This window comes from Astatotilapia calliptera, chromosome 12 (genome assembly GCF_900246225.1).
Source record: "Astatotilapia calliptera chromosome 12, fAstCal1.2, whole genome shotgun sequence".
Taxonomy (NCBI): domain Eukaryota; kingdom Metazoa; phylum Chordata; class Actinopteri; order Cichliformes; family Cichlidae; genus Astatotilapia; species Astatotilapia calliptera.
Genome location: NC_039313.1, coordinates 35,964,180 through 35,977,256, shown reverse-complemented (window position 1 = coordinate 35,977,256; position 13,077 = coordinate 35,964,180). Strand labels below are relative to the sequence as shown.

The 13,077-nt window shown below is 41.7% G+C and overlaps 1 protein-coding gene across 5 annotated transcripts; it reads right to left on the bottom strand.

The window, feature by feature from the left end:
- Positions 1–259: 259 nt before the first annotated feature.
- LOC113034390 (GTPase IMAP family member 8-like) lies at positions 260–12,721 on the bottom strand. Of its 5 annotated transcripts, none has more exons than XM_026188907.1 (6): positions 12,700–12,721; positions 11,859–11,925; positions 10,639–10,716; positions 10,048–10,103; positions 2,619–3,848; positions 260–2,526 (listed from the first exon to the last, which is right to left on the bottom strand). In XM_026188907.1, exons 4-6 carry the CDS (start codon positions 10,064–10,066, stop codon positions 971–973), a joined length of 2,805 nt encoding a protein of 934 aa, XP_026044692.1. In that variant the 5' UTR covers positions 10,067–10,103; positions 10,639–10,716; positions 11,859–11,925; positions 12,700–12,721; the 3' UTR covers positions 260–970. The 5 variants fall into 5 exon arrangements, with proteins under 5 accessions (XP_026044692.1, XP_026044693.1, XP_026044694.1 ...); XM_026188908.1 differs by lacking the exon at positions 12,700–12,721 and adding an exon at positions 12,626–12,652; XM_026188909.1 differs by lacking the exons at positions 11,859–11,925; positions 12,700–12,721 and adding an exon at positions 11,247–11,749 and having other exon boundaries at positions 10,639–11,106.
- Positions 12,722–13,077: the final 356 nt, after the last annotated feature.

Genomic DNA, 13,077 nt, shown 5'->3' with positions numbered 1-13,077 from the left:
AACTCAGGGACATAAAACTCAGGGAATCCACACGTTCGGCTTTAATAATACAGTATATAATATTAGCCACAAAACAGCAGTTTGTGGGGATAGGTTAATTGGATAATCCAAATTGCCACTAGGTGTGAATGTGCGAGTGAATGTGAGTGTGAATGGTTGTCTGTCCCTGTGTGTTGGCCCTGCGACAGACTGGCGACCTGTCCAGGGTGTACCCCGCCTTTCGCCCTATGACAGCTGGGATAGGCTCCAGCACCCCCCGCGACCCTGAAAAGGAGAAGCGGTAGCGAATGGATGGATGGATGGATAATATTAGCCAGTCTGAGTACAGTCTTACTTGATACACATATACTGTGTTGTGATAACAGCTGTATTATACCACTGTCTTTTCATATTTAGACACAACTATAGTTACATGTCTCATTATTAAGTCTCTATTAACTAGCAGTCGAAGAATATTATGATCACACAAAACTGTATTACAGCTTTCTGCCATATTGTTTACTGTAATAATCAAATAACATGTCGATCCACTGTAATTTTTTTATTGACTGTTTTTACTATTATAATTCATTTTTCCCCTTTTCGGATCATTTTGTGGCCTGGCTGCATCTGACGTCAGAGATTTGTGTTGAACTAATAAATTCTGCTGTGATTGTTCATTGTAATTGGTGACAGAAATAAATTACATAATTATGTGAAGAAGTGCTTGTATAATAACTTGTCTTTAGTGTTTTTGTAAGCTAACAAATGGAGTTCTGTAACATACCCTTATATTGTTAGATTGTTTTTTGTGTATTCATTGGAAATGAATACATGTATTTAGCTTTAGAAAATAATAAATCTCCAGGCAGAAGTGTTTTCTATGTGCTGCAAAATATGGGGAAGTATACAGAACTTTAAAGAAGTACTGATTCATTTTTGTTTGTTTTTACTGACATAAAATGAAGCATCTGAAACTGTTCGTTTCTTATCACATAACGCTGCAGGCTGATGCGTCATTGATCTTTTCTGATAAGATTTCTTGCATAAGCGTCACTAATTCTTTTTCATGTGTTTCCTGGAGTTCCTCTTTTTTATCCTCATCCTTCACTTTCTTCATTTCATTTTCCTGTTTTTCCAGTAATCTCTTGATCCTGTAATAACTAGAATTCCTTTTGATGACATGTTTCAGTAACTCATTCATTTCCTTCTGATATTCTTTCTTCTGATAAGCTAATTCCTCCACAAGTTTCTTTTGGGATTCATTGGCATTTTCAGCTTGCTTTCTGGCTTCTTCTTCATGTTTTTTCTTCATCTCCTCCAGGGTTTTCTTATGTTTCTCCTCCAGCTCTTTTTTCTCTTTTTCCTCCTGTTCTCTTCTGAGGTGATCCTCCTTAAGTTTGTTTTCATATATTTGCTTTTCTTGTTTGTACTTTTCTTCAAGCTCTTTGATTTTTTGCTCTTCCTCTCGTCTCGTCTCTTCTTCTTGTCGTTGTTTCTCCCACCATTCTTTCTGTTCTTTCTCCCACTCTTCTTGTTGTTTTCTCAGCTGTTCTCGGCTTTCTTCCAGCTTTCTGTCGACATTTGTCTTTTCCTCTTTTTCTGACTGAATTTGTTTATCCACAATTTCAATCTGTTTGTTAAAATTCTCTCGATATCTTTCTACTTCCTTTTTCTTATTGATTTCTTCTTCATTTCTAATTTGTTCTTCTTTTCTTCTCCTCTCTTGTTCGAACCTAATTTTCTCCTCCATTTCCTGGAGTTCTTTGGCTTTTTCTTGTCTCTCCTGTTCCATTTGTTTTCTCTCTTTTTCCATTGTTTCCTTAATGGTTTCCATTTCTTGGTTGTATTTTCTCTGAATCTCTTCTTCCTTCTTCTTTAGAATGCTCTCCATTTTCATCTGTATCGCTACTTCAGCCTCTTGCAGCATCTGATTGGTGTAGAAGCTTCCTCCATTGTCCTTCACCATGGTGTCAATCTTTGTTATCAGCTCACTGACTTGTGTGCGGTTTTGTTTCTCAGAGTTATTGAACACATGGTATCTTCCTCCACAGTCAGAGATCAGCTTCTTAAAGGAATCATGACATTTGTTCTTGATGTAATCATCAACAGACTCTCCCTGACGCTCCAGTTCATCACCTCTGGTTAAAAGAACAATGATGAACTTTTCTGAATCCTTCCTAAAGAATTTCTTGATGAGCTTCAGTGTCTCCTTCTCCTCTGCTGTGAACCTGCCGACCTGTATCACCAACAAGAAGACATGCGGTCCTGGAGCCAGAAGACTGACACATTTCACCATCTCCTCTTGAATTTCTTCATTGGACAAACTTGTGTCAAACAGACCAGGAGTGTCGACCACAACAACAGGACGACCGTCCACCTCACTGTGTACTTTCTGACATCGTTGTGTAACTGATATTTGACTTGATGCAGCTGTAAACTCATCTCTTCCTAAAATGGTGTTTCCTGTAGAGCTCTTTCCACAGCCGGTCTTCCCAATCAGCACAATCCTGAGACAGTCTGAGTCCTGTTCTCCACCTTCACCACCTAAAACATAAACATAAAGTTTTATATTCATTGTTGTAGGTTGTTATATCAAGACTGTAGGACATCAGACTAAGAAAAATATTTGTTCTTACCTGTGATCATGTTCATCTTCAATTTCTTAGCTTCATCTTGTTGCCTCTTAATGATTTTCTCTTGTTGTAAGACTTTCTCCATTTGTGCATGTAGCAAGGTTATAGCTGTATAACAGTGTGGTTTGCCCATGCTCTTTTCAGACAGGCTCATTTTATCCACAGTCTGAAGCATGGTCTCCAAACTATCCCTCTGCTGTTTAGCCTTGATATTGAGAACCACATGTCTTTGTCTAAAAGTCTGAAGGAGCTTCTGGATGTCCTGGTTTTCCTTGAAAAAGTTAAGAACAGCTGGATCTGTAGGATCTGAGTCCACGGTGAACAGAATCATGGTGAAGTCATTGACCCGAGAGCTGAATGTTTCCTGGATGGCCTCTAACTCTCCCTTGTCTTCATCAGTGAGGGGAGCCACAGGTAGGACCAGGATGAAGGCATGGATTGCCTGACAGAGGGAGATACACTTGAATGATTCCTCCATCACTGCCTCCTGAGGTTTTCCATACAAGGCAGGCAGCTCCACCAGGGAAACCCAACGTCCACACACCTCTCCCTGATGTTTAACACACTCTGATGAGTTGGAGACTGAATGAAGCTCAGTCTGACCTAAAATGGCCTTGGCTGCTGACGTCTTCACTGCTCCTCTCCTCCCACACAGAACCAGGTTCAGACTGGACTTCACTCTCGTGGGTTTAGCCTCTTCTTTTAACATGAGATATTTTCCCCAGTTTTTACTCACTATTTGATTCATTTTTTCCATAAACTTTGAGTAAGATATGGGAATGTCTTTTTTGTCAAAACTGATATATTCCTGCCTGTGATCACAGTGTTTGATGAGTCTTTCCACTGAGGAACTCTTTCTCTCATTATGTGTCAGGATGACCATGGAGTGCTTAAATGCATCTTGACCAAACACACTGAGGACCAAGTTCAGATTTTTTCTGTCCTCTTCAGAGAAATCAGATCTCACTAACAGCAGCAGAACATTTGGTCCAGGAGGACAGAGACTCACACAGCTCTTCATCACTTCTAACAATTTATCAACAGACAGACTGAAGATGTCGGGAGTTTTGACTACTGTTAACGGTTTCCTGTTCCACTCTCCAGAGGCAGCGTGACATTGCCTTCCTCCAAGGACTTTAGACACAATGGATCTTTTCTTTCCAGTGATGAGGTTTTCCAGGGCTGATTTCTTGTCATCATTTTTTCCAAACAGCATTATTCTGAGTTCATGTGCTGAAAAAAAAAATTTCATAATGAGAACACACATGTCCATCTCACTCCTATTTACCACATTTCATTATGTAGTTTTCAATAACTAAATAGACCAGAAAAATGTTCTTTAAAATATTTCTGACTATATCTTTTAGTTGGTTACAGGTGGATCAGCACAGACAGAAAACTTAATGTTACAGACTCAAGTGACACCTAACAACTGCCATCAAATTTGAATATTATCTCACTGTCGACTGATCCATCCATCTCTCACCATGTTGTCGCAGTGTGTGTGTGTGTGTGAAACTATGGACCGTATTTACTAAATGCAGTCCCCAGTTACAGTTAGGTGTGGGTAGTTTCCTTTTACACTCAGCTGTCTCTACAACACGATGGACTGGTACAGCATCTGTATCACTTCAGCTGCAGCACCAATCCGTCTCTCAATATCCTGCTTCCTTCTCCCGTCACTTGTGAACAACACCTAAAAATACCTAAAATCCTCCACTTGGGACAGGATCTCATCCATGACCCAGAGTGGGCTCTTCAAACTTTTCCGACTGAGGAACATGGTGGAAATTTGAAAATGTTGATTCTCATCCCCACTGCTCACACTAGGCCACGGCCTGTTACAGGCAAACTGGAGGCCATTTCCCACCAGGAGTCTGACTTATTGCCTCAACGTTCCACATGCCACAGCTGTGAGTTGAAGATCTCGTGGACTGGAGCCTCTGCCAGGCATTCGCAGCGCACCTTCACTGTACTTTTAGGTGTGCTTGGTCTGTCCGTGTGATTCGACTCACCACCAGGTGGTGATCAGCTGATATCTCAGCCCAACTCTTTACCAGAGTGTCCAGAACATATGGCTACAGGTCCAGTGATACATTTACAAAATCCATCATCGACCTGTGACCTAGGGCATCCTGGTGCCATGTGCACTTATGGAAACCCCTATGTTCGAACATGGTACTCGTTATGGACAAAATGGGATTTGCCCATAAGTCCGAGAAATAAACGGAGTTATTTACAGCTGTGGTTCAACTCTTGTCCAAGCCATTGACTTCTTGCAGAAAACATTTTCTCCTGTCCAGTACTCATTACTTTAGCTTAAACTAAAGCTTTTATTCGCAACATGCAGTGGCAGGGTGCCCTGCAGTGGAATGAACCCGCCCCCCGACCATACACACACAACACAGACATCACATGGGGATACAAGTCAGAGAACGGTTGCATTACAGAAAAACACTGAAATGTACACTACAATGGGAAAGTACAAGAGGAAAAAAAAGAGACCTCTGCTCATGCTGTGCTATAGGAGGACAGCATGAGAACAGGAAACAAAAAAACTCCTCCGCACAGAAAAGCACATAAATGTCCACAGCACAAAAATATGGAGCACGTGACCAGCAACAGGGTTGGGTAGGGGGTGAGGAGTAATCCCAGGCAACACAGCAGCCATCCTGCCACTGCGCCGTCTCTCCAGCGCGGGCCCAGACCTGCCTCGTGTTCCCCGACCCGCCTCGTGTTCCCCAAGAGGAGTCAAGCATCGAAGGCGTTGGAAGGGGAGGGGGGAGAGTGAGTGCTTATCAGTGTAAGTGTATGTGTGTGTGTGTGTCCATAGTTCAGCTGAGACAGTGTCCTTCGCACTATCAGGCTAAGTAAACAGACTACCAGCCAACCCAGGTGGCCTTGCATGGAATGGGAAGAACAGTCTAAACACAGTCGTTATCAGGGTGTTGTTGTACGGCTCCAGCCTTGAGCCCACAGCTGGCGCCGAAGGGATAGCCGCAATTAGATGGTATTTTTTTCTTTTATACAAACAACTCATGAGAATTTCAAAGTTGTACTTTAACACTCCGACACCGACATTGGTCTCTCAATCTCCCGTTGGAGAGCCGCGAGCTTCTCCATGATGTTATCAAACTTGCTCTCCGTGGTCTTGTCATTCTTGTGCTCAGAGAGCAGATTCTGAGAACTCACGACTGCAGTGAGCTGCTCCACGATGTGGTCCAACTTTCGCTCAGAGGTCTTATTCTGAGTGTTCATGGCAGCCGTAAGCTTCTCCAAGATCTTAACCATGCTGCACTCAGGGAGCCCATTCTGAGAAGTTGCACCTTGTCCCAACATTTCAATCCCAGCGGGCAGCCTTGGGGGGGTTTGCACAGCTGGTTCCGCTGTCTTAATTCTTCGATAAGCCAGGGCCAAGCCAGCTCCGATCAGCAAGAACCCTGTTATCATGGTTCCAAATAGATAGATATCTTTAACGTCCTCGATCGACAGTCCCGCCAGGCACACAACCCTCCAGTTATGCCACCCGTCCATCGTGTGTCCGGCAGGGAAAGTCCTTCCAGGGCACTCGGACTCTCCTGACCCGGGGCTTCTCGTTGAGAAGAGTGTGTCAATTGCATTCAGAGACCAGTTGATCAAATCCATAATTCTCTTTTAGGTTTTAGAAACAGACTGTGAGAGAGTGTTCCAGGGAGAAATAAAAACACGAGACAAGACAAGGACATAAGAAGCTAAGCAGGGAAGATAAGGGAGAGGAGAGGAGAAAAGTGTGACCGCCTTCGCCGAGAGCCAAACGAGCAACTCAACTGTTGTTCAACAACTGTTCTCAATTCAGGCAAAACAAAGCTAGTGTTGTTTTCTAAATCAAGGAAATGGACCCAAACAATTCCATCAGTAACCACTCTTCAGGGTAATATAATAGAGTTTGTTCACACGTAGAAATATCTGGGTTTTTCTTTTAATACAAAGAAGCGGCTTGTTGCTGCAACGTTTTTACCTGTGCTGGATTATGGGGATATTCTATATATGAATGCTTCTGCTGCTCAATTTCTTCAAATGGTTGATCTGATGTTCATCACTAACCGTACATTTCAGACTCACCACTGTGAGTTCTATTCTCAGGTAGGATGGTCTGCTTTGGCAAGTCGGAGGAACTCTCACTTATGCAGTTTTATTTATATGGCAATACTGGGATTGCTGCCTTCTTATATATGTTCCCAGCTTGCAATGAAGCATGCTGGTCGCTATCCTCTTCATCCACAAGGTTATTTGTTGCTTTCTGTTCCATTTGCCCGAACTGAATTTAGAACCCTGTGCTTGGAACAACCTGCAGAACGACTGGAAAATGACTGAATTCTTTTCATTAAGTGCTTTTAAATGTAAACTAAGAATCCATGAAACTGTTTCCATTAGACTGATTGTCATTTTAACAGAATTTGGAATTTTTGTTTAATTATATTTTTATTTTTTTAATTTTTATTTATTTTTGCATGTGTGTTGTTGCTGCTGGCTGTGTTTAATTGAGTAACTTTTGTAACTGTGAGACTCTTCCTGCTGCCTGTCTTGGCCAGGTCGTCCTTGAATAAGAGGTTTTTAATCTCAATGGATCTTCCTGGTTAAATGTGTGGATGACTGAATGTAGTGTAAAGCACTTTGGGGTGCATAGGGGCTAAGTAAAGCACTATACAAATACAGGCCATTTACCATTTAAATAAAGGTTTTTAAAAAAAGAAAGAAAGAAAAAACAAACAAAAAAAACACCACTCGGCTTTTGATCCGGGAGGCTGCTCTACCCAATCACGCCCCTCCAGGTCTCATTGTCGTTGCCCACATGACTATTGAAGTCTCCCAGTAGGACAACAGGTGGAGCACCTTACCCAAGGACTCCAAGAAGGCTGGGTACTCATCATTCAGCGCATATGTGCAGATGACAGTCAGGACCCATTCCCCGACCCGAAGGCGCGGGGAACAAACCCTCTAGTCCACGGGAAAAAAACCCAACATATAGGCAGCAACCTGAGGGGATAGAATACCCACCTCGGCCTGCTACCTCCCACCAAGGGCATCTCCAGCTGGAGACAGAGTCCATCCATTCTCCAGGAGACTGGTTCCAGAGCCCAAGCTGTGTGTTGAGGCCAGTTATATCTATTCAGTGCCTTTTCAACCTCACACACTAACTAACTTCTCACCAGAGAGGAACATTCCATGTCCCAATTTCTTGTCTTGGTAGCAGGGGATTAGTCCGCTAGGGCCTTGTTCCTGGCTGCTGCCCGACACACTGCACCAGACCCCTACGGTGCCTCTGCAATAAAATATTTTCTTCATTTAGTTTCCTGTGTGAGGGGTTATGTATGTTACTCCTCCAAGTTCCCTAGCAGAGGGTGTCACAACATAAGCAGGGGCTCGTCCGGGGCTCCTTTTCCCCCATCAGGAGAGAATTCCATTTGTGAAAAAGTGAGAACCTGTGTTTTGCTACCTTTATTTCCCCTCTGCCCTCCTCCCTGGTTGAGCACCATGTTGGCTGCATTTTGTTTGGATTGGTTCTTAGCTGCTCCATCTGTTGAGCTCCTTGATAGCTGCCACAAGTGTGAATTGCTGCGGATTGCAGGTCACCTTAAGCTTCGTGTCCTTAAAACACTTTGTAAGAGTAAGCTGAAATAACTAGTAGCAGACAAGTTGGTGGAGGCTGGTTTGATCCAAGCCTCTTACCTGCCTGAAGGCTCTGGTGAGCTAAGACGAACTTCCTTGTTTGAGAGCGACCATAAAGATGGTTCTAGTATGGATGGTGTGGGAGATGAGCGGGCGAAGACACCGCGCACGCTCCCTGGCTATGATCACCTCTCCTCTGGAAGTTCAGAAGCATGGATTGGGGCCCGGTTAAAGGTGCGACTGGTACGGCTCCATTTGGAGGCTGAGGAGAAGGCCCAGGTCAGGTGAGCTCAGCTAGAGCTTGAGATCCATTGCTTGGAGACAGAAGCAGATAAAGCAGTGAGGCTGCGTAAGCTGGAGTCTCAGCCACAAGCCTCATCTGTCTCTGCTGTTCTTCCAGGTTCTACCCCGACTTTGCAGTGGCCGAGTGATATATGGCCCCTTTTATTGCAGTGTAAACTGACTGGCAAAACCCAGAAGGTGGTGGCCACACTTCCTTTACAGGACAGTTTGAATTATTCCAGTGTAAAATCGGCTGTTTTTCAGGCCTATGAATTGGTCCCTGAAGCATACAGGCAGAAATTTCGGCAACAGGAAACTTCCCTCCCAAACATATGGGGAGTTTACCAGGGAAAAAGGGATCCTTTTTGACACAAGTAGTACTCTGCGTTAAAAGCCAATGATTATTAATCACTGCGTGAATTGATGTCACTGGAAGACTTTAAAAAGGGCCTTCCAGAGAGTTTAGTTTTACACTTGAATGAGCAGAAAGTAAACACTTTAGCAACTGCAGCTGTTCTCGCTGATGAGTATGTGCTCACCCATAAGTCCTTTTTCACAGTTAATGAGAAGTCATGGCTCAGTGCCGTGCAGCAGGCAGGCATGGCTAAAACTTTAGGTTCAAAAGAGTCATGAATTTCGTGTTGTTATAAACCGGGACATGTCATTGTGAACTGTTTGGACCTGAAGCATTCAATTCTCAGCAAACTAAAGGTATTGCCTTTGTGAAAGTAGCATCCAATCCTGAGTTGCTTGGCTGTGGCGGTAAGGTGCCGTTCATCTTTGATGGTTTGGTCTCACTAAGTAATAGAAAAACTGACCTGAAACCAGTGCGCATATTGAGAGATGCTAGAGGTGCTCAGATTAATTCTTTCTAGTGTTTTGCCTTTCTCAGCAGACTGCATGTGGTTTTAATGTTGTACTGCGTGGAATAAAGATGGCTCTGAGACCAGTTCAATGGGTTTATATAAAATCAGAACTTGTTTCAGGAGTTTTTCCCATCGCAGTATGCCCAACCTTGCTAACCTTGCGTGTTGTTGGGGTGGGTTAGTGCGTCCTAGTCTGGAGGTTCTAGATCAGTGGTTCTTAACCTTGTTGGAGGTACCGAACCCCACCAGTTTCCTATGCGCATTCACTGAACCCCTCTTTAGTGAAAAATAAAATATGATTTTTTTTTTTCAAATTCAAGACATAGATTTTGTTTTACTGGTGCACAAAATGAGCCGTGCATGTCACGGCGGAGCCTCTGCCGAACCCCTGAGACGACTCACCAAACCCCTAGGGTTCGATCGAACTCAGGTTAAGAACCACTGTTCTAGATAATTCCCTCAGTCACAAGGCCCCAGACATTTCGTTGACGCTGAAGCTGTACCCAGCTTGTGTGATTACTTGTGCACAAGCCCGTAAAGATGTTGATATTTAAACTCTTTTTGTCTAAGTGCTTGTGAAATATTTGCAAAGTGTCAGTGCAGTGTGTTATCTCAGTGAAGATGACTGGACTCACCAGATTCTGAAAAGGCCATGATGTCACTCTGCTGAAAACACCATAGACTGGTTGACCTGTAGAGGGGAAAGTGTTTGATGCTATAAACACAACACTGACAAATACACACTCCAAAAGCAAGGCGACTATAGAAAATGAATCCTTCTAACCAAAAAGAATCTTTAACCTTAACTATGATGCCATTTTTAATTATTAGTATTTAAATTAAGTGATAGGTATGGAAGAAGCAGAAGCATGTAATTTATGCATAATCATCATTAATATTAACATAATATTAAAAGTTCAGAGTTAAGAGGTTCTCAGTCATCCAGGTCATCGTAGTCTAAGGAGCTTGGAAAGAAAAGCGTCTGGACTTCTTTAAGTTGCTTGAAAATGTTCATATGGCTGATAACTGTGATTTGGTGTTTAAAAAATATCACCTACGCATTGCCCCTTAGTATTACTTTGTACTATTATTTCATCTAAAATTTTGATATAATACTTAATTTGACAGTTTTGGGTGAGATCAGTGATTTACTTTCTAAATACATTATCGACAAGCTTCATTTATATCTAATTTGGAAGAATTTACTTTCATTCTAGTTCACTCACCTGCTGATGTCTCCAATGTCTCCTTACACCAAGATCAACTTGACAGTTCAAAAGGTATGATTTAAAGTAGAGCTGTGCCTGGATTAATAAAATAAGATAAAAGTGTTTCACATGGCGATATTTCTCCAAATGTAAAGTTTTAATACAAACTGTGAGTGCTACAAAGATCAAAGTGTTTACAGCTGTTTTCTATGTTTGAAACACATTTCCATTGCATATTTACCAATTGCTGAACATATTTTACAAAACGTATTCAAAATTCAAACTATTTAAGAAAAAATATATACAAATGTCACGGCTGCGGCGGCAGACGTGTGGAGTTATGATCGAGGACCCAAAATGGAAGCACTGCTTATGATGCAAGTGAGCTTTATTTAAGGTGCGCAGGATACAGCAGGAGCGGAGAATGGCATACACAGAAACTATTGTTGTAACCAGTAGTGACTGAATGTCATGAAGCATCTGGTTCTGGAGGTGGAATGACATGTTCTCTATAAAAGTATGTAATCATATAAGAATTTCACAAAAATGCTTATATAAATTGCTAGAAGTAATCTGAAGTGTCAGCTGAGATCAAACAAAACAAAAATCACCACTTATTCCCTCACATTGAAAATTGTATTTACGTCAGTAGTTTCCCTTGTTTTCTTTCGGTGAAGCATTTAGGTATCTAGGTATTACTTACCTGCTGAAGTCAGTTGTGTCCTCACACCAAGATGGCTAAAGTGAAAGTAAATAAAACTCCAGTTCTGCCTGTGAAATATGTGGACTGGGTGTGGTTTGGAAAAAAATGTGTCAGGTAACACTAGCTTGTTTTTCAGTTGAGAAACATGGACTCAGACATCAAGATGTTAAATCCCACCATATCTGTGCTCTGATAATGTTTTTCCCCCTAATGGTTAAAGTCCTCTTTGTAAAAAACGCGAAGAAGTCATCAAAAAATGTTTTGCAACAATCAATACACTGAAACAAAGAAATTGGTGAGTTTTGGGGAGTAAAAGCTACTGAGATGTGGTGTTTTGAGTCAATGGGCTTTGATCAGTAATGGTTCCATTGTTAATTCAATGGTGCTAGTTTGGTTGGTTATTATGCAAATGTACAGTTTATAAGGTCGAGGAAACCTGCAGTCAGCTGAGACTGAAGAAGTCACTGAGTGACGAAACGTTTCTCCCACTGAAAACATCCAGATGAACACAATCAACTTTTTGGGATTTACTTACCTGGATGACTGAGCCTGAGCATCAAGACATTTTACCCAAGGATGTTTGGCAAGAAGACTGAAGCAGCCTGGAATCAAAACACCAACATTTCGGTTGAGTAGGTGACTTGCTCTACCACCTGAGCTACAGCCACCCCAGACATATTACAGGGTTTAAAGTCTACAAGAATTAAATATCTTGGAAAGAAGAAAGCAAGAAATAAAAACACCTGGAAGAAACTGTTCTTCTTTCATTTACTCATTGTAACTCACTAGGCCAGAGTTACAGCAAGCACAATTTGTTTGTCGCCACAAATGTATCGCCCATATGAGATCACTAAATGTTTCTCAATCCTAAAAGCTCACACGGCGTCTGTTATGCATGTTTAGTTCTGTAAAGAGAGACCTGCCTGACCTGTTTTGTATCAAAACTGTACCAACCTGTACCTGGTTGGTACAGTTTTCAGTGCTTTTGCATTTTCACTTCAGCCAAACACCAGGTCAGACAAACTTTGTTTCAAAGAATTGTTCCCCAACCAACAAAAAGATGGATTAGTCAAAGCATTCACAGTAGTGATGCGCGAATCATGAATGAATTGTTCAATACTCGAGAATCACTTTACTGACTCATGAATCATGATTCACAAGCCCAACTGACTCATCCCTGTTGCTGTTAGCAGCAATGTATCTAGCTTATAATTAAAATTGTGGAGAAAAACACAACATCCAGTATTGTAACAAAAAATTTCTGCTCTGAACTGGAAGAAAAAACCCTGAATAGAAGCTCACATCAAGAAAATAGCTCCTCGGTTCACAGTAACATCGCTCTGCTAACATGCTAACAGCACATTTGAGCTACTCACCCCCTCCGTCCTGGCTCACAGCTTCTTCTTCTTCTTGGTTGGCAACCAATGTTAAGGCGCATTACCGCCCCCTGGCTCACAGCTCAGTGGACATTTAGATGAAAAAATATATATTTAACACATTTAAGGAAAATACTAATAAAATAAAAAATACAAATATATTAAAATAAAATAAAATAAAATAAATGTTTATTAAGCAATTTTGATAGGAAATTGCTTAATTTTAGAAATGTTTTTGCTCTTTTTTGCTCTATAAAATAGTTGATTTCTTTTAGAATCATTCATCTTAGCAGTAGGATTTACATGAAAAGAGAAACAAATTAGGTTTGAGTGAAAATGTACATTTTTTGCACTCTCTGGTCAACTGACTCAGTGAAT

Excerpts from the sequence above, each read along its gene's own strand:
- LOC113034390 (XM_026188907.1), bottom strand. Across the intron at positions 2,527-2,618 it reads GAAGATGAACATGATCACAG|GTGGTGAAGGTGGAGAACAG; the intron begins GTAAGAACAAAT and ends TTTATGTTTTAG.